This window comes from Helianthus annuus, chromosome 3 (genome assembly GCF_002127325.2).
Source record: "Helianthus annuus cultivar XRQ/B chromosome 3, HanXRQr2.0-SUNRISE, whole genome shotgun sequence".
In the NCBI taxonomy this organism is placed as follows: Eukaryota; Viridiplantae; Streptophyta; class Magnoliopsida; order Asterales; family Asteraceae; genus Helianthus; species Helianthus annuus.
The window spans coordinates 56,661,271-56,682,403 of NC_035435.2; the positions used below are offsets into that span (position 1 = coordinate 56,661,271).

At 40.9% G+C, this 21,133-nt stretch overlaps 1 protein-coding gene across 1 annotated transcript; it reads left to right on the forward strand.

Annotated features, from left to right (window-relative positions):
• Positions 1 to 17,704: 17,704 nt before the first annotated feature.
• LOC110931741 (leucine-rich repeat extensin-like protein 2) lies at positions 17,705 to 19,090 on the forward strand. The gene is made up of 2 exons (XM_022175124.1): positions 17,705 to 18,233; positions 18,990 to 19,090. Exons 1-2 carry the CDS (start codon positions 17,705 to 17,707, stop codon positions 19,088 to 19,090), a joined length of 630 nt encoding a protein of 209 aa, XP_022030816.1.
• The last annotated feature ends 2,043 nt before the right edge of the window (positions 19,091 to 21,133 follow it).

The following is a 21,133-nucleotide window of genomic DNA, read 5'->3' on the forward strand; positions in this document are numbered from 1 at the left end:
TTTTTTAAAACATTATAATGAGTAATTTTATTAGTTAAGTTGTGTAATAATATGCAACAATGTTTCCCCTAACTTGTAACAAGGTGAAATATGAAATAAAACATGATTTAACTAGGCAAAAAGTGTAATGTACAAGTATGTAACATGTTTGTAAGTAACAAGTATATGTCACATATTTACAAGTTCAACATATGTTTGTAAGTATCACAAAGAAGTATCAAATGATCTCATGATTAATCGTATTATGGTGTATGTATAGTATGTAACAAGGAAATGCAAGTTTTCATTCATGATCAAAATCTCGAGTTTACAACGAGTACTAGAAGGAACGAGTACAATGATACAAAGCTTCCAAAATTAGCAACACGAGTAAGACAAGCTATAAATAGAAAGTACAAAACACAGGGCGTTACACAAGGATTGTTACGCGCTTCCAGAAATCGACGAAAAGGTCGATAATCTCGCACCATTCAGGTGGAAGTGTTTCCTCGATTGCTACAAAGGATACCATCAAGTACAAATGGCAATCGAGGATGAAGACAAAACGGCATTCCGGACTCCCACCGGAAATTACTGCTATACAAAAATGCCGTTTGGGTTGCGCAACGCGGGCTCAACCTACCAAAAGTTGATGAACGACACTTTCCGCGGCCAAATAAGCAAAAGTGTCGAAATCTACATGGACGACCTGGTCGTCATGAGCATGGAAGAAGATACCATGCTCACAGATATTGAAAGAACATTCCAAACTCTGCGAAGCGTTAACATAAAGCTCAATCCAGGGAAATGCTCGTTTGGAATGGAAGAAGGCAAATTCCTTGGGTTCATCGTGACTAAAGATGGATTCAAGGTAAACCCGGAGAAAGTCCAGGCAATCGAGCGCATGCCATCGCCTTCATCGATGAAGGATATGCAACGGCTAGCCGGCAGGCTAGCGGCACTCAACAGATTCTTAGCCAACCACGCAGCTAAGTCTTATCCGTTCATCAAGACCCTGCAGAGCTGTTCAAAGATAGAACAATTCCAGTGGACCGCAGAGGCTGAACAGGCCTTCCGGGAAATGAAGGAGTGTTTGATACAACTCCCAACTTTAACCGCACCACGCAAGGATGAGCCACTCATACTATACCTATCAGCTGCGGACAACGCGGTGGGTGCGGTACTAATTGTGGAGCGAAAGGGGGTTCAAACACCCATCTACTACATCAGCAAGATGCTCAACGACCCAGAAACGAGGTACTGAATAATGGAGAAATTGGTGCTAGCATTAGTGCACGCTTCAAGACGGTTGCGACGCTACTTCGTAAACCACGTCATCACAGTGCTAACCAATTACAGGATCGGCGCGATCCTCTCCAAACCCGACATCTCTGGGAGATTAGCGAAATGGACAATCGAGCTGGGCGCGCACACGATACATTATAAGCCGCGCCCCGCGATTAAAGGCCAGATCTTAGCTGATTTCGCCGCTGAAGTACCGGTGAATCGCATCCAAGAATGCGAAGAAGCACAAACTCCTGCACCAACGCCACCCTCCTCAGAGACATGGGCACTCTTCACAGATGGTGCCTCCAACGACGAAGGGGCGGGTGCAGGTCTGCGACTCGTCAGCCCTGACGGCCAAGAACTTACATATGCAATCCGCCTCGAATTCAAAAGCACAAACAACGAGGCAGAATATGAGGCTCTGTTAGCAGGGCTACGTTTAGCAGTCAAAATCGGCGTGCAACATCTGGAAGCCCACGTCGACTCTTTATTAGTTGCAGGCCAAGTACGCGGCGACTATGCCGCAAAGGGGGATATCATGATCCTCTACCTCGAGCAAGTCCTGCAACTAAAATCCAAATTCGCTTCGTTCAATATTAGCCATATTAATCGAAGCGAAAACAAGTCCGCAGATGCACTATCAAAACTTGCATCTACCAGCTTCCAACACTTGGCAAAGGAGATACGCATCGAAATCCTGCAAAATCCTTCGGTACCCCTGCGCCAAGTCAACGTCATTCAATACGGTTCAACATCATGGATGACACCTATTATCGCATATCTACAATCAGGTGTGACTCCCGAAAGCAAATCAGAAGCACGCAAACTACAATACAAAGCGTGCCATTATCAAATGGGAGACGGTATCTTATACCGCAAATCATACCTCGGGCCACTACTACGATGCGTCAACCCCCAGGATACCACATACCTCATTCGAGAGATACACGAGGGCATATGTGGCATACACGCTGGACCACGCATGGTAGTGGCCAAAATCATGAATGTCGGGTATTACTGGCCCGGCATGCACCTGGACGCCGTCAAAGAGTTGCGCAAGTGCATCGACTGTCAACGTCATGCTCCAAAAACCTTGCGGCCAAAAAACAACTTAGTCCCCGTCACAACCGCATGGCCCTTTCAGAAATGGGCAATTGACGTTGTGGGACCTTTCCCTGACGCTCCAGGTGCGGTTAAATTTATCATAGTGGCGGTTGATTACTTCACCAAATGGGTAGAAGCAAAACCACTCGCCTCAACCACTGCTATGATAACAAGAAAGTTCATTTGGGAACACATCATCTGCCGTTTCGGATTACCAATGTGCATTGTCACCGATAACGGCACCAACTTCGCTGCCGACGAATTTCAAAAATGGCTAGAGGAACTACATATTGAGCACATATTCTCATCAGTCGCACACCCGCAAGGGAACGGCCAAGTCGAGAGTATCAATAAAAGCCTAGTCGAAGGGATCAAGGCACGGTTGGGAACGGCCAGGCGTGGCTGGGTCGATGAACTCCCAAGTATCTTATGGGCTCACCGTACAAGCCCAAAAACAAGCAATGGGGAAACACCCTTCAGCCTAGTCTACGGTTCAGAAGCGGTGATCCCCGCAGAAGTAGGTCTCCCCTCTCCTAGAATGTTGGCTATTGAAAAACTAGACAACAACATGGAACGCAGGATCGATTTGGACCTCTTGGAAGAAAGGCGCGAAAACGCTGCCATCAACGAGGCCAAATATAAATCCAAACTTGAAAAGTACTACAACGCGTGCGTCCGCGTTTGTACTTTCAACCCAGGAGACTATGTCCTACGCGACAATGAGGCATCTAATGCCGAGCGCCCAGGCAAACTCGCCCCCAAGTGGGAAGGACCCTACCTCATCAAAGAGGTCTTAGGGAAAGGCGCGTACAGATTGCAAACACTAGAAGGCGAACCTATCGCACGCGCATGGAATGCACAACAGCTTCGACGCTGTTATATGTAAGCCATGTTCTTACATTTCTCTATGTAACCTATCGGGCCGCAGGTCATTTGCAAATAAATAAATACGCAATTTTATACATTATTGTTTGTTATTACTATTACAAATGCGTGTTCCACTTTGCGGTATCCCAAAAACAGATTGGCAAAATCTTCATTCGGGATACCCATACAAAGTGGTAACCACACACAAATATTGTAATAGGCCAGCAAAAGGCAAAAAGACTTGCATGTTCATCCGGCCGGATAAACAAGTTTTGTCACACACTTGACACAATTCCTGAGCCCAAAAAGGCAAACAATGGAATTGACGCGGACTCATACGACAAAGGTATGGAGTACACTTGACCCCATTCACAAATGGGTAGAGTTCCGGTAATATAAGCTTTTACAAAGCTTAAGCAATTCTAAAACCCTCACACGGTAAATAACAGAATTGATGCATACTCATACAACAAAAGTATGGAGTATACTTGACCCCGTTCATAAATGGGTAAAGTTACGCATACATACGTTCAGACATGCAAGAATTAAAAACACTTGTACAAACTGAACAAAGAAACTTTATATTCAAAAAATTCAAGTATCCACATGATGCTTAGTGAATTTACATAAAGTCCCTATTCTATACAAGAGGAATACAAAAAGGAGGCACACTCGCCAACCTAAACCCTATTTTGTACCGCTGGTCCCCGCATCTCCTCCGGCACCACCAGCGGGTTCTTCCTCTTCCACATCCGGATAAAGCATCCGCAAGCGGTCAACATAGTCCGCAACCTCCAAACAATCGTCCAGCTCCCCTACACAGGCAAGGGGCGTGTCATAAAAGGAGGCTACGGCCGCTTTCAGACGACCTTCGGTATCCACATCACGGAACCCGGATGCCTGATCAGTATAACCGCCTGCGGATAATACATTGATATGCCCAATGCAGCGGTTGTAACCAGCCTTGAAGCCAGCATCGCGCGCACGTTCCTTAACCAGGTCCAAACCAGATGCGGTCTCAGGGGCATTCATTATAGCCTCAACAATCTGCAATAAAGGGATCATAAGTCTTGGATACTAACCCAAGCAAATGCAAAGACAACGGATACTTACACGCGCGATGCCGTGAGTCCGCAACCACTCACGTTCAGCTTCCAGCTGGTTAAAAGAGGACACCAAGGCATCCTTGGCCTCAGCAGCGGCGTCAGCCCGTTTCTCCGCAACAGACACGCGGGCAGTAAGGTCTGCAACCGCGACCTCCCGGGCCTGAACCTCAGCCTGTTACAAAAACAGCAAACAGTTCACTCGATAAATATTTTCAAAACAATAAAGGACGAAAGCAACAAAGTTAAAGACACATACCTGCAGACTGTCAACAACTTTGCCTAAACGAATGCGCTCCGCATTCGCCTCGTCAAGAGCCTTGGAAGAACGGCTCTCCTTCTCTGCGGCCTCTTCAAGGGCCTTTGAGGCACGAGCCCCGGCTTCTTTGGCCTCTCCAAGCGCCTTCAGGGCGTCGGCCTTCGCCTGCAGCGCTTTAACAGAAATGGCCTCAGCCGCAGCCTTCTCCTGGCTCAAGGTAGCGTTCGCTGCCTTGGCATTTGTCAGCTCCTGCCGAGCATGAAACAGAATGTCATTCTGCTTAGCCCACGATGCATTCCACTTCTTGCGCTCATTGGACATTTTTTCATTCCAACTCTTGCGCTCATCAGCAAGAAGTTTAGCAAGGGTACGCACCTGTTTCAGCTGGGCAGCGGCAGCCCATTCAGAAGTCTGCTTCTGCTTCTCAAAAGCAACCTTGTCCTTCTCGAGCTGCTCCGCACCCGCACGAGCAGCCTCGACCAACTTCTCCGCCTCGGCCCGCATGCGAGCAGCTTTCTCCTCGCGGCGACCCAACACCTTGTAGTCTTCCAAGATGGCATTCGCCACAATAGAAGACCTTACTAACATTGTTGAGAGCTGGTTTATGCGCAACTCACGGGGCGCAGCGCGGGCTCGCTCAACCTCAAAAGGGGTGCCTAGACCACCCAGAATCTCCTTGCATGCCGACGGGTCATTGGAAATATCATCCCCCTGCATAACAGTCCAGGGGGGTCGGTGATACACAGTACTACGACCCTGGGTATAGGTGCGGTAGTAGTACTCCAACTCAGACTCCCCAGGCTGAATTGGAGGCCCATCGTACCCCGCACCACCGGCAGACGAGCCGGTACCCTTATCAACAGGAGACTTCTGCGGCTCAGCATCATGCTGCCGCGTTTCAGCGCCAGTTTTTTCCGGTTCGGCATCAGACTGTTGCTTCCCGGTATCAGCAAACCGCACACTCACATTGTCTCCCTCATTGGGAGAGATCAGATTGTTGGACGAGTCAATAGTGTCAAAAATCCGGGTCGCAGCATTCTCTGCGGTACCCTCTGTTCGCACCGTCGACTCCGACACCACCTTGGCAGGGGGTGTCGAGGGCACTTCAGTTGAACCCACATCCGTGGCACGCGGGGGCGACTCCGGAGCATCAAAGATAGAAAAATCTTCATCTTGAGGCTCTGCAAAAAACAACGTCAAATAGCTATCAAAACAAGTTACACATAACAGTTAAGACAAGCTAGCATACACTTACCAATAACAACCGCAGGTTTTTTCTGCGTCGGAGCAGACCTTTTGGTTACCAATCTCCGACGTTTGGTTTCAACACCACCAGCAGCTTTCGGCTCTGGCTTTCTCTTCTCACCAATCACAGGGGGACCCGCAGCTGTCCCTCCCGCGGCCGTCTCTTCTGCCTGCTTCTTCGCAGCACCAGAACGCGACCCCGCGGCTGTACCCAAACCCTCAAGGGTATCAGATACTATCACATAATCCTTGTGTCGACGAAAAGAGGAGTGAGAGATACCTGCCACCTGCGGCATCAGATGAGGCACAGTTGTGACCTCCTTTATCTTCTTTTGGCGAAAGCGCACGCCCTTCACAGTTTGCCTCTTTGGCACACCTTTCGCATCGGGGTCCCCTAAGGCCCCAAGATCACCTGCATGAAATCAATCCCAAGGGTGAGTCAATAAACCAACATTATCATCACAAGTGAAAAACCTTCCAAATTATACCTTTGCCTGGCGGCAACTCAACGGCCAGTGCGGCCTCAGTAGGCACCCGGAAGTTACTACGGATGATAGCATTATGATCCTCCTCACCATCCGCACAAACTACGGTCTCAACCGTACCAAGGAAATCCGGGGCAAACATCCTCCATGTGGGAGCATCCTCTGATAACAAACACAAAGTCAGTACCGCAAAAAAGAATAGGGAACTCAAACACATGAAAAGTACGTACCACCGCTTTTCTCCCGCACCACGGGCCTCGAGTTTTTGTTCCTCCTCGTCAACATCATACGCAACAACCACAGTTGCGTGTTGGTCAGCTTCACAGACTCAATAGTCTGAAGCTGCGGAAACCACTGCACTAATTTCAAACTGGGCATCGCAATGGTCTCCCCTATGATCGTCTCGGTCACATTCCGAAACGTCATGTCTGCAACAATGGCAGCAGCCTTGACATAGAAGAATTTCTTTTTCCACATCGTCATCCCCTTGGGAGGAGTCATCAGCTTGGGGCTACCGTCTCGTTGACGGAAAGAAAAGAAACCCAATGACACAGTCATCTGATAAAACCGTCGGAAATCTCCGACGGTAGGCTCTATACCAAGAGCACGGAAGGTGAACTCAAAATTACAAATCCGAATCATACCAAACGGACTCATTTGAGAAATGTGGACCTTGTACCACTCCAAGACATCCACAACGAACACCGTCAACGGTAACCGGAGATTACAGTCACCAAAAAAGTCGGCCCACATGGTCACATAACCAGCCGGAGCGTCAGCACCAGTATCACCCTCCGATGGATACTGAGCCCCATACTCAGGGGGCATTTGGACGTCAAGCATAAGACGATCAAAGGTTTTTCTGGTCCACTTTAACGCCGGAAATCCACCACCGGCAGCCCCCTCCTCTTCTTCTTCAACCACTACCGGTTGTTCAGGGTTTTCACCCTCCACATTGTGTGGACTAGATGGTTCAGCCATCAAGAATATCAAAGAAACAGAAGATGGTGAACAGAAAAACTAGACACCCTCACTGGAACTTCAAGAAATTTCGTCCGAGAAGACAAAGAACAAAGTTTCTCTCACCGGCAAATTTTTGAAAATTTCAAACAAGTGAGGGGAAACCACGAACGGTTTCCCCTTATATACCCATCGCAATTAATGCGGAGGGAGAAAACAAATGATCACGTTCAAAAAGGGCGAATCGTATGACACCACGTGTCGAGCGCCGTTTCCGCTGACGGTTATCATGCGCGCGTGGCCACCCACGCGCCTGACACAAGAGACGTTTACACTCTTCGCTACAGTGCATTTAAATGCCTCGGGCAGTGCAAACGTCCTTTCATTTCAGCACATGCCAGGAAGATCTCACCAACTTCCACCAACTCACACGTGCGTCCAGCCACGTATGCAACAAAAAGCGACTACATTATCCAATTATAAGCGGCATGCGGTTTCTCTGATATACCGCACCATAACCCATACCGCATGTCGTTTTTTAACATACCCCTAAAAATAGGTAAAAATATATATATCTCTACACTATAAGGGGGTATAATACCTATCCGCACTACCCACGAGCACACGTGGAATATGCGGACATGCCACACACGAGCCCGTTCAGGTGTGTCAGATGCTCAGAACCAGCGCTGGCTGTTGGACTGAACCGCATCTCAGACACAGGGGAACCGCATTGCCTTCATTCTCTTCAAGCTTCAAATCCCTCCTGTCCGGTTCACAACCGCAGAGGGTACATGAACACCTTCTTTAACAAAAGGAAGGAAGGGAATACACGCGAACGCACATCAGCAACCCTGTCTCCTGAACCTTCAAGAGCTACATCCGAGCCACACCCGCTTTGGGCAAATGTGGTAATGCAAAACCACAGACACTCACGAGGAGCTACGGACATAACCATAGCTTCCGCAGAGTGGTTGCTACGGAAGAGCCAAGCTCACTCCACATCACCGAACAATGCTACTGCAAAGCAAACTCGGTATTGGAGCAGGAAGGTAAGTGGCTCCAAAACGAACGCAGAACAGCGCTCTAAATAAACCCTCGTCGAACAACAAGCGTCCGAACAGCGGCAACAAGTCTGCTTATGACTTTGTTAGCCCGACTATGGGCCGCATAGAATAAACAATGGTGGGCATACCCTTGCCTATGACCATGTTTATTTACCCATAGTACGAGTATACATTGTTCGACCAAACATGGCCAACAATGACGCAACGAGGTAACCGCAAAGAACGTGCGGTTACTAGAGAGCTATGACGATAAACACGAAAACCCAACAAAAAAGGGATCGTCGTCTCATAACTCGATGCTGAACATAGAGCTTGAGCAAAGCACTTGCAAGCATCAACAACTTTTGATCCCAGTCTCAAAGATTGGTCCAAAAGTTTCTTTTCTTCTTCATGCACCAATTCAACAATTGGTATGAAGAAAAGACCACCTTTAAAGGATGGGAAACCTCCACATACCTTCGAACCACCATCTCAGAGGTTGGTTCGAAGTTTGTGCAGCATTACTAACAAGGTCTCCAAGAGACCTTCGGCACAACAACAGGTGGCAGGCCACCTGGTGACATAAATCGGCTGAGAATCTCGCATCAGACGAGATTCCTTCACCGATACGGAAGAGGCGTCAGATGACCCTTCCGGACCTCCAGCTTCATTTACATCCAGAAAAGACCACACATGGTCTAGGATCTTCTCCAGACTCCAAACTACCTTCCAAACACCATAGTCCAGTACTCCTCCCACATACACCTTGTATGTGGCAGCAACACTAGACTGGGGGGACTTGAAGGGGTATGGTCCCAGATCTCGCGTCAGCATAGACCGCGAGTGACCATTACCCTTATCAAAACCCCCACTAACTAACAACCTACTCGTGCCCATGCGGGAACGCGTCGACACAAGGGTTGAATCCAATCTATCTAGTAACAAAGAAGGACTTACATGGAACATGAGAACGGTAGAGTGATGCGACATAGCATCACATCTGGTGTATGAAAACGGAAGTATTCACAGCGATGCGGCATCGCACCGCATCCACTGAACACTTCTATCAATACAGGAAAGCCTTACCTTAGGTATAGAAGAAGATGAACGTAGCGGTACGGCTGACACCGCACCATACGGACATTTTCGTCACGACAAGGGATGCAGGCAAGACGACGATGCGGCTAGCACCGCATCTCGCGTATTCCTTGATCACAAGTAGGAGACGCGGTAACTTCAGGTGTTACCGCACGTAGCGATGCGGCTTGCACCGCATCCTATGTACTCAAGCAAGTGGTACTGACACCACAGTGCAAGTGGCACCAATGGCAGTTACCTGTCAGAGCTACGTAAGCAATGGACTGACGTGGCGTAACCTCCATAACCAACGAGCCTGACACACCTGAAAGGGTGCAGCACGTCGTCAGTCCATCCATCATCATCCTCCTTCACTCCTCGGCTATAAATACCAACCCCAAACCAGGTTTGAGGTATCTTCTCACAACTCTCTCACTACTACTACTATCTTACTTTGCTTCCCAAGCAAACTACTGATTCTCCCGCCGGAGAGTGGTAACAAGGAGCACCCCCCACCCCATCCTCCTTGTTACGAGTCACGGCTTGTTTCCTTGTGCAGGAGATCAACCACCGGTGATCCAGCCAGCGATCCTCGAGAGGAAGGGATTAACCCTTCTTGACGAGACCAGTGTGTTAACCCTGCCCGGTTAACCATTGTTTCATCAGCCTGTAAAATGATACCAGGGGCTGTGCAAATGGGATTTCATGCAATTGGGACAGTTGTGATGATCAGGAATCATTCATAGACTTGTTTGGCATGATCTTGTTGCATTAAAATTCCTATATAAGAAGCTCATTGTTGCAACATTATGAACACTCACTTGAAATCATTCAAACTTCATTTCTGGAGATTCCTGGAGCTCAAGACCACTTCCTAAGGACCATTAGTTGTGCAAAGGACTTCATTAAGTGTCCTTAACCTCTCTTAATTCAGTTTTACTTAGTTTAATGGCCTAAAGTCAAACCGTCATAATTAAGGTTTGACTTAGTGATTAATCACTAATGGTCCAGTCAATTCTCGAATTAAAAGTATCTTTGAGTTGGTAATTATGTGGGTAATAAACCCCTTAAAAGGGCACCCTCTGATTCCCACTCTAACTAGGTCAACTGTCGGGTCAAAGTTAATTATAAAAAGTCAATAGAAAGCATTTTTTCGCATAAACATATAATTAACAATGTAGAAGCCATGCAACCTGTTTTATCACTCATATAACTTGGTAATTAATGTAAGAACATGTCTAAACATGTTTAACCCGACAATTTTCAGTTTAAGCTTGGTTCGGAACCGAAAGTCGCAAAAGTAGACTTTTACTTTGACTTTCAGTTCTGACCCAATGTAGCATGTTTTAGAAATGCCTTAGAGCTCTATTAGGACAAGGTTATATGTTGGTATATCCCTCTGTGACTATACAACTTGGTTCCTTAGTTATCCGATTCATATGCATGTTTCCGTTATATGCCTAAATGTTGACTATTATGCCCTTTCGACCTTAAAACGATATTTTTGAAAATGTGAGAGAATAGAAACCTTAGTTACTGAATCATAAAGTTTTTCCTAAAATTTTACATCAGTTTGAGGTCTAGATTAGGAGTTATGCTCAATAGCGTAAATTAGAAGCTTTTTATTAATTCAACGGCATAATTAGCGTATAGCCTATCTAAACCCAAATTTTGATACCAAACTTCTTACCTACTGATATAAAATAATATTTTGGGATTTTCAAATATTTTTATTTATTTTTAGGCTGAGCATAACATAGGGTTCTAGCTTTGATTCGGTAATTGTCGGTTTTGCCCTTTTAGCCTATAAAATGAGTTTTACAAATCATTTTGATACCAAACCTTTTTCTACTGATCTTATATGATAAATAAAGTATTTTAAGCTTTCTGGAATAATAAAAATATTAGCTTTTCTTATAAAACCCGGAAATCGCTTAAAACCGCCTTTTTACGTGTTTTAAGCGCATTGTATGTATTAAAACTATTTTTCTCATATAAGACTTGATACCTACTAATATTTTTAGTAAATTTTCATACTTTAATAGTAAGTAAAAGTTTTTAACTCAGATTTCCAGATTTGACCTTTAAAGCTTATGTGAAATTACCAAAATGACCCTTCGGTGCATAGTTTGGTTATAAAAGATAAATTTCACATATATGCACTGCTCTTCTGCTATAACTTACAAAACTAAATATTTTTACTAATTATGTCAGACCTGAAACTTAGATTTATATTTAATCTCTTTTATAACCTTTTAAATGACCAAAATACCCCTACGGGGCATAATTTGAGTTTAAATTCCTTTTGGGCATAATAGAAGATATCTTACTGATGTCACAACATATTTAGGGCATATTAACTTAGGAAACATGTATATGACTCTTATGGTTACCCGTTACGCATTTTTCGCGTTCGGTTCGGTTTGTGTAACTAGTATGCATAAATTGACCGAAACGGGTCAAACCTTGTCATTTTTGTCTCAAAATCCAGAATGTGTTTAGTTTACCCATATTATACAAGTCTACAAACTTGTCGGGTCTAAATCACATTCTAATCCGGTCTTCGCTTAATCTTGCGTTTGAACCGTATATTTTCCCTTAAAACTAACCGGTCTAAGTTTAGGCTTAATTAAGACCCGTTAGGAATCTAATAGGTTATTAAAAAACCTTCGTTCCAGATTAGGAGCCCAGTAAAAGCTACTTGCACTCCCTGATTGTGATATATACTTGCTCAGGTAAATACTTTTAACTTATTTTCCCTTATACGGGTTTGGGGTACGGTATATAAAATACCGCTTGGTCGGGCATTTTTTTATCGTATGAAGGTTAATTTATTGAAATGACCCGTTTAAATTGTTTTGTTTGCTCAAAGCCTTTGGGGGGTTAATGACCATGTCCCGGATATCCTTGGCATCATTCATTGAAATGGCTACGACCTTAGCACGGGGTGTAGGCATACACCTGCCGGTGCATATATATAAAAAGATATAACCACCGTTCGAGAATAACTCACCGCGGGATTATATTATGTGGTGTGTCAATTAATCTTTAACCCGGTATTCAGCCCGGGCTACTGAACGTATAACAAACATGTAAATCTTTTACAAGTTTATATATAAATAATTATCTCAAGTTATAAAATATTTTGTGCCTTGTGCATTCAAATCAAGTTTCCTAAACCTTTTCAAAATGTGTCAGTTAGTTGTATTTACCAGTGTAAACTGACGTATTTTCCCAAAAAGGCTAAGTGCAGGTACTAATCGGAATAGGCTGGCCTCTCCTAGCATCAATAAAGAGTCTTGTAAGCTTAGATGCCTTTAAATCTGTTGAACAATGTTTCCTTTTTATTTGATCCGCCTGTGGATCTTTTTCAGCCATTTTGTAATACTTGATATTACTCTCTATTCGGTTGAAATATATCAATCTTTTGCTTCCGCTGTGCATTTAAATTGTGTTGTTTGACTATGATGATATCAACTACGTCACGATACCCCCACTGGACCCACCGGTAATACGTGGAATTTCGAGGTGTGACAGTCCCCTAACAACCCGTATTTGACGTTAAAATCTCGGAAAAGTTTTCCATCACCAAATTTTTTCTGGACACTCATCTCGTCATGTAACACCCTAACACGTTTTAACTAAAAAGACACAACGGAAATACCGACTCCAAAATTCTTTCTTATATTGTCTGTATGACATACTTGAAAGTTCATTTATAATTTGTTTGACAAATCTTGAAAAGATTTACAACATTCATTCTTACTTAACGCGTTAAATGTAAAACAGTTTCTCTCTCTAAACAAACATACACAAGTTCTCTCTCTACTCTATCTCTCTCAATCGGACCCAAAGTCAAATTTGAGGGTTAGGGTTTGCAGTGGACCAAGCAAATCATTGTTCTGAAAACACAATCTGGTGCCAAATGGAGAGTCAAATATACAAGGATCGAAGACAGGTATTATTTAATGGGTGGATGGCTCAAGTTCATGAACAAAAATCATCTTCAACTTGGTGACCTTTTGGTCTTTTGGCTTCTGTCTTTTGATCCAAAACCTGTGTTTGAAGTCATTATCTATTCACTAAATGGATGTCTAAAAAACACATCTAGTTCAGACGATACATAAGAAGAAACCCTCTGTTGATGAAGCAACAAGTGATAGGGTTTCGTTGAAACATGTAGAGGAGCCGTTGAAAATGCCGAGGGTTGTCAGGAAAAAATACATATACAGAATGCTAACTATGTTGTTGGTAACTATGCTATTCCAGATTGCTTTCTAGTCTCACACCGTTTTAAAATGATTGTCTGAAGTTGTCTGGGTTCTTTGTGTGTTTACATGATGTTATTATAAATTGTGTGTGGGTTCTTTGTGTGTGTACATGATGTTATTCAAATTTGTGTGTTTACAGGATGTTATTCAAAATTGTATGTTGATGATGATGGCGACAATATATGTAGGGAGAGAGAGAGAGAGAGAGAAAGAGAGAGAGAGTTGTCTGTATGTATGTATATATATAATTGATTTAGGGTATTAATTATACATTAAATGACCATATTGCCCTTCATTAAAAAGGAGGAAAAAGATAAAAACCCTGGTGTTAACAGAAAAATTTAACTCTGTTACGATTTTGGACCAAAATGGCAAAAAAAAATAAAAAAATGAAACCACAGGGATCCAGATGCAAAAGGTTTTAAATTTAGACTAGAGTGGCAAAATTGCCTAAAGCTCAGGGACCATTTTGATAGTTTACTCATTTTTTTGTTATACATGGAGTTCAATATACTAACTTTGGTGGTGGAATTTATCTCTCTATAAAGAGTAAAATGCCATTTTCGTCACTGATGTTTGATTACTTTTGCAACTTTCATCCAAAGGTGCGACTTTCATCTCAGAAGGTTGAAATGTTGCAATATTCATTCCCGAAGGCCAAATTTCAAGTGACAAAAGTCATAATAAGTTGTCAACCTCAAGGATGAATATGGCAAGATTTTGAAACGACAAGGACCCAAATGCAAAAAAAAAAACAAACATTTGGTTGAAAGTCGCAAAAGTAACCAAACCACATGGACGAAAATTGCAATTTACTCCTCTATAAAAGATAAACACGAAAAAAGAGATGCTAGTCATTTTTAAAGGGTAAATACCATAAATGATCAACATACTTTCTGATTTTTCTCATAAAGACATAGACAAATTTTTCTACATAAAAACCAACGTACGTTTTGTTTTGTATGATAAAAGTCCCTTAATATTTTTTTTATAAATACCGAAGTCCTTACACATCTTAAATTTGAGTTAAAAATGTGACCAAAAATTATAACAACTTGCTACATATTTTACAACCTTATAAACCAATAACCCAAATAAACCATATTATATATTTCGTAGAATAAACCCAATAATATGAATTTGGTGTATTCATGAAACTGAAAACCAAATCAAATTCATATGCGGTTTGTGATTCGGTTTTGAAGTACTTAAATTCCTTTCGATTTGGTTTAATAAAAAAAAAACTCATGGAAACCAATGGACGCCTCCAACCGCTCCAAAATATATATTTTTGTTTTCATTTTTTTTGTTCAAATTAACTATGTGTATGGACTTTAATGTTCTAAAAAAAGTTAAGGGACGTTTGTAAGACAAAACGAAAAGCATGTTGGTTTTTTACGTGTAAAAAATTGTTGAAAGACTTTTATAAGAAAAATTAGAAAATATATTGTTTTTTTTTATGATAATAGTATTTAATAGCTAAAAGGTGGATTCTTATAATATATATTTATTCTGGTTCAAACTTCCGTGTTAAATAAGTTAGTATTATATATATATATATATATATATATATATATATATATATATATATATATATATATATATATTTGTTGATGTACGATGAATAGTAATTTTAAATTTAAAATAATACATAGTTTTTTTTAAAATTTATTATTTTAATATTATAATATCTCATTATTATATTTACTTTCAACATATTTCCTTTTTTTAAATCATATTCTCTTTTTTACATTTTATTTTTGTTTTTTCGTAAATTTTTAACGATATTACCTTTATCAATCATTTTAATATTTTTTAATAACTGTCGTTGTCGTTTGTTAATTAAAAAAGAAAACTTAAGTACGCAATTGTGTTAACCCCCCCCCCCCCCCGAGATTCCGTTAAAAGTGTTGTTAAAAATGAAGTTGTATTTCAACTAGCGTATTTATTTGGTATCGTTTTAGGGTACGATAATAAACTAAACCGATTCTACCGTTTGGCTTTCGAAACACCATTCTTCATTTATCGTTTGTTTAACATTATCATTTGCTCAGTTTCGCCGCAACGTGCGACGCCAATAAAAACTAGTTTAGTTTAACATACAAGTGCCATTGAATATTAAGATTCTTTGGATGAGATAAAAGTATTAGAAAGGATTTTAGAGCATCCACAATAGGTTATTTTTTGGTGTTTTTAAGGAGAGAGAAGATGATGTGGAGGAGAGAGGGGATGAGTTGGAAGAGAGAGAGTGTGAATATGTATGAGGTGAAGAATGAGAAAAAATAAGAGCATTCACAATAGAGGTATTTTTTCGTGTTTTTAAGGAGAGAGAGTGTGAGGTGGAGGAGAGAGAATGTAGTGGTGTATGTGAGAAAAAATAAGAAAAAATGTAGGGAAAAAAGGTTTGTGAGTGTGATGTAGGAGAGATGAGAGAGGAGAGAGAAGATAAATATTTGATGGGTATTTTGTTTTTAAGAGGGCAAGAGAGAGAAATTTATGGGCAGGAGAGAGGATAGAGAAATGATGTTTTTATGGTTTGTGAAAAGGTCATGAGAGAGAAATGATTTTATTCTTCATTTATCGTTTGTTTAACATTATCATTTGCTCAGCTTCGCCGCAACGTGCGACACCAATAAAAACTAGTTTAGTTTAACATACAAGTGCCATTGAATATTAAGATTCTTTGGATGAGATAAAAGTATTAGAAAGGATTTTATGCACAACAGACGTCTTTAAGGAAAGGATATATGTTGCGCACAAAACGAAAAAAGAATAAAGTGTGACAACTTACTCAACAAAAGCTAAATTGTGTGTGTAGAGAGAAGCGTCCAAATAATATTTTGTAAGCTCACTTTCTTTTAAAATACTTATTATTATTAGTACTATTCAAATGAAAATCATTCCTTACTACTAACAAATATGTTAATATGTTAATTCAATTGTTTTTTAATATACATAACCTAAGCATTGATAATTATAAAACACAAAACTACAATTAAGAAAAATTAAAAAATCCAAGTTTTTTTGTGTAAAACATAGTAGCTGATATGTTTTGATTGTCAAAATAGAACTTTCGAATATCAAATGAAGGCTTTCATCGAATTGGAAGAAAAGAAAATCCTATTCATGGATAAAAGTAGCATAATGTGTGCTAGGATTAGATATAAATATAATATAAGAGGTTAATCTTAGATATTTCAATTCAATGTAACATTTGTTATTTAATTTCTAATTTATGTAATACCTAATTTTATTATACCACTTTACTTTTAAATATGTTCAATTATTTTTATAAAATACAATTAAATATATTTTAGAAAAATAAAATACTAAGAAACAAAAAATAGGATTTGTTATAAGAAAAGCTGTTTATTAAAAATAAATGTAAAAACAAGTGATGCAGTGGAATGTAATGATAGACAAGTGAAAATCTAATATGTACTGATTTATTAGTGAACATCTAGATGTAAGGCCACCCAGGGTGGCAAGATTTTCTTCCGTGATGAAACACTTTCACGCGTGAAGGATTGCAAAACACCGCCGCCACTATCTGTTTTCAACGCGTGAACTTAATAACGTGCCATATTTTTGACGCGTTAAACATTCGAAATTTATGACCGTTAGGTGATGTTGAGTGATGGGTATTGTTGGGTGTTGTGAGTAATGATCATTTCCACTAAAAAGGTTGTGAGTGATAAAATAATGGTTGATGACATGCCAAAACTTGATTGGATGTTGTAAGTGATGGAATATGTGAAACTGATAACCACCCCTACCCCTAATAGTTGATTGTGCATATTTGTTAATGTGTGTAGCTTTTTAGGGTTATCAAATATTAAAATATACAATTTCTAATGCATGATGTAGAAGTTATTTATCAATCAAGTATTGTCCAGAAAAAAAGGTTCAAAAGAAGCATCTAAAACTTAAAGCTTTAATACATACTCGATGTGAGCCTATAAAGTCACAACGCAAGTGAAGTACAACAAGTTTCTTAACACAACACCACCCCAATATGCATATGGAACAAGTTCATAGCATTCTTACATTGTGTTTCATATTGGTCTTCATAGTTGATGGAGTCACACCATCACCCACACAAGATGCAAGTTTACTTTGCATTAGTGAGTGTGGCACCTGCCCTGTAATATGTTCTCCACCACCATCCATGGTGTCGAAGCCGCCACCATCCACCGAATCAAAGCCGACACCGCCTCCAAAGGCCGTTGACTCTGAGCCACCACCGTATCTAACTCCTATATACCATCAAACACCACCACAATCTTACTATCCACCATCATCACAATCCACACCACCGCCACACCCACGGGCTAAGTCATGCCCACCACCATCTTACATCTCATTGGGCACCAACGCGCCACCATCGCCTCCTCCACCCAAACTGGTGGTTGTCCCTACTACTCAGATTCCGCCTAGTGACTCCTCTAACCCCGGCTACCCGTATTACTACTTCTACGCTTCAAAGGGTGTTGCTTTTTCTCGAGGGGTTTCTGGATTTGTTATTTTGTTCACATGTTTCTATTTCATCGGTTGATCATTTACAACAACTAGAGTTAGTTTTAAAATTGGATTTCAAGAAAATATGTATTTTTTCTCTTTTTGTAGTTATGTATGTTTATTGCGAAAGTCACGATTGATGACTTCATTCACCGCAAGTCTGTCCCATTTCTCTAGTAGCGGGCTTGTATTCATAAGATTGGAGATATATATATACACACACATGTCATGGAGGAGCTGAGTGCATATGATTACTTACTATACTACTTAATGTTATTATTATTATTATCTTTTCCTTTCCTATGTTTATGTGTAATTATCTATCTTATCAGTTATCAGTCTAGAGTTGGATGGACTTTCATGTATATCTTCATCTTGTATTATCAAACTAGTAAGGGACGTCCGCGCTTCACGACGGGTTCCGTCCATAGTAATAATTAAGAACGGTTGTTTTACGTGTAATTTTCAAACTAATTTGCTAATACAACTAATATACAAACTAACAATGATCAATCAAGTATATTAAAACATATTTGACATCAAGGATTTATTGAAAACCCAAATTATAAAATTAATTAAATAAATTATATAAAAATTTTTTAGATGAAATAATTAAATGCTTAGCTCTAGTTGCTTTGATGATTTTCGGATTCCTTTTATTTAAGTTTTATTTTACAACAGAGAACATTGGACTTTATAAATCTCCGTTTTAACTTTATATGTTCGGACTTCAAATGAAAGTTTAAAATTAACTTTATTTTTTAACTTATTTTTCTTTGTATGTGCAGACTTTACAAAACATCTAATCGCCACCGCCATAGAACCACCACCACATACCGCCGCCCAACCTAACCGCATCGGACGACTGGCCATCCACCAGAAAGGCTAACCTTTTTGTAACCGCCACAGGCGGTTCGATATGAAACAACCACCGCCGTCGTCGTTATATCATCTTTATACCACCATCGCCACCACCCGGTGACAACCACGACCACCCTCTCAGACGACCGCTGCCACCAAATCTCTGACCACCACCACGAGACCATCTCCGACAAACCCTCTGGCACCCTCCCTCGTTCTCCACACCGTCGCTGACGACACCGCCATCGCAAAACAACCACATGCATCAGTTGATCTAATAAAATGTGGCCAGATCTCACCACAACACTCACCTCCGCCGTTGGTTTGGAAGAAGGTGTGATGTCGGTGCTGCTTACAGTGGCCGGTGTGTTCTCTCTCCTATCTCACCCTCTCACTGCCGAACCCGCCGTGGGTTGCCGGAATTTTTGTGTCCGATGGGCCAGTAAACATCAGTCGTTACACTCAGCAAGGGGAATTTGTAATTTTGGTCGGTGATGAAATGATGTGTTTTCTCTCTTCAGTTTTGTAGTGTGTTTGGCGAGGTGAAAACAGTAACCGTGAATGAATCTAGTCTATGGTGAAAAGAAAACGGCAAACCTTGGCCACTAAACAAATTTGTGTGGCCAAAACCGGCAAGTGTAGGTTAGAAACTGGAACTGTAGATAAGAACCTACCTAAACGTTATATTTAGTAATAGTAATTAGTAATGTGGAGATATAACATGTAATATTCAATGACTAATTTAATACAGAATTATTAAATATTTATTTTCACTGATTTCATAGTAAGACTATAGGGTGTGTGGGTCATGGTTGGGACATAATTTGCTATATAGGAATATGAATGGAAAGTTATACCACCCCTTGCTTGATCCATCATAGTTTGCATGGATTAAACCATAGCAATCATGGTTCTCCTTTCCGTTTTTCAACAAATCATTTCCTTTTTCTTTAGACAAAGATTAATTAAAATAAATAAGAGGCTAGTGGTTTGGGTCATGATCACACCCTTAGGGTAGTGGTTTTGATGATGAATTAGAGATGTGTTACATGGCACTGACGTAGAGGATAATAATGGTCGTGAAATTATGACTACACCATATAGCCTAGTAGAGTTAGATCTTTGATTATGGCAAATAAATAAAATATTCTACCTTCCTTACACAAATTATTAGTACCGTGGTAGAAATGACCTCTTGTGGGGTACGTGTGAATATCAACTAACAACTTTCAAACATTACCATTTACCACCATCACAAGTTTCATTTCCGTTGAGAATCACCTCTTGTGGAAGCAACAAATGGTGACTATTTTTTAAAGGCAAATTGGATTTAAATAATTCCAAATTACTGTTATTGGCCAATAATAATCCCAACTCATTTAATCACTAATAATAGGCCGAACTATTCACTTTTGTTTATAAAATACTCCCAGTTAAAAAAACATTAACTATGTTAAAAAATTGCTGATGTGGCTTGCCACGTCACCTGCCACATCAGCTGCCACGTCATCAAAATATGCCACGTAGACTGCCATATCAGTTGCCACTTCATCAAAATATGCCACGTAGACTGCCACATCAGCTGCCACGTCATCAAAATATGCCACGTGGCAAGCCACATCAGCAATTTTTTAACCTAGTTAGTGTTTTTTTAACTGGGAGTATTTTACAAACAAAAGTGAATAGTTCAGATTATTATTGGTGATTAAATGAGTTGGGATTATTATTGGCCAATAACAGTGAGTTGGGATTATTTAAATCCAATTTGCCTTTTTTAAAACAATAGGACTCCTGATGTACTTCAATTTCCATCTCCTCGAGTCCTCGGCTTGACGGCTTGAAACGTGTTGTGCCGTCTTGTAACAATGTCAAAATTTACCTCACTCTTGCTCACTTAATTGGCAATTGGCCATTTATGAACAATCATTAAAAAACGTACTTCTAATAAGCCTTTGCAACGAAATCTAAACTCAAAGCTAATTTTCAAATGGTCAAACAAGGTAACTCCACAGGGGGTCTCTTTAGACACACGTATGTTTTATGGGATTGAGTCTTATGGGCCGCCCACTTT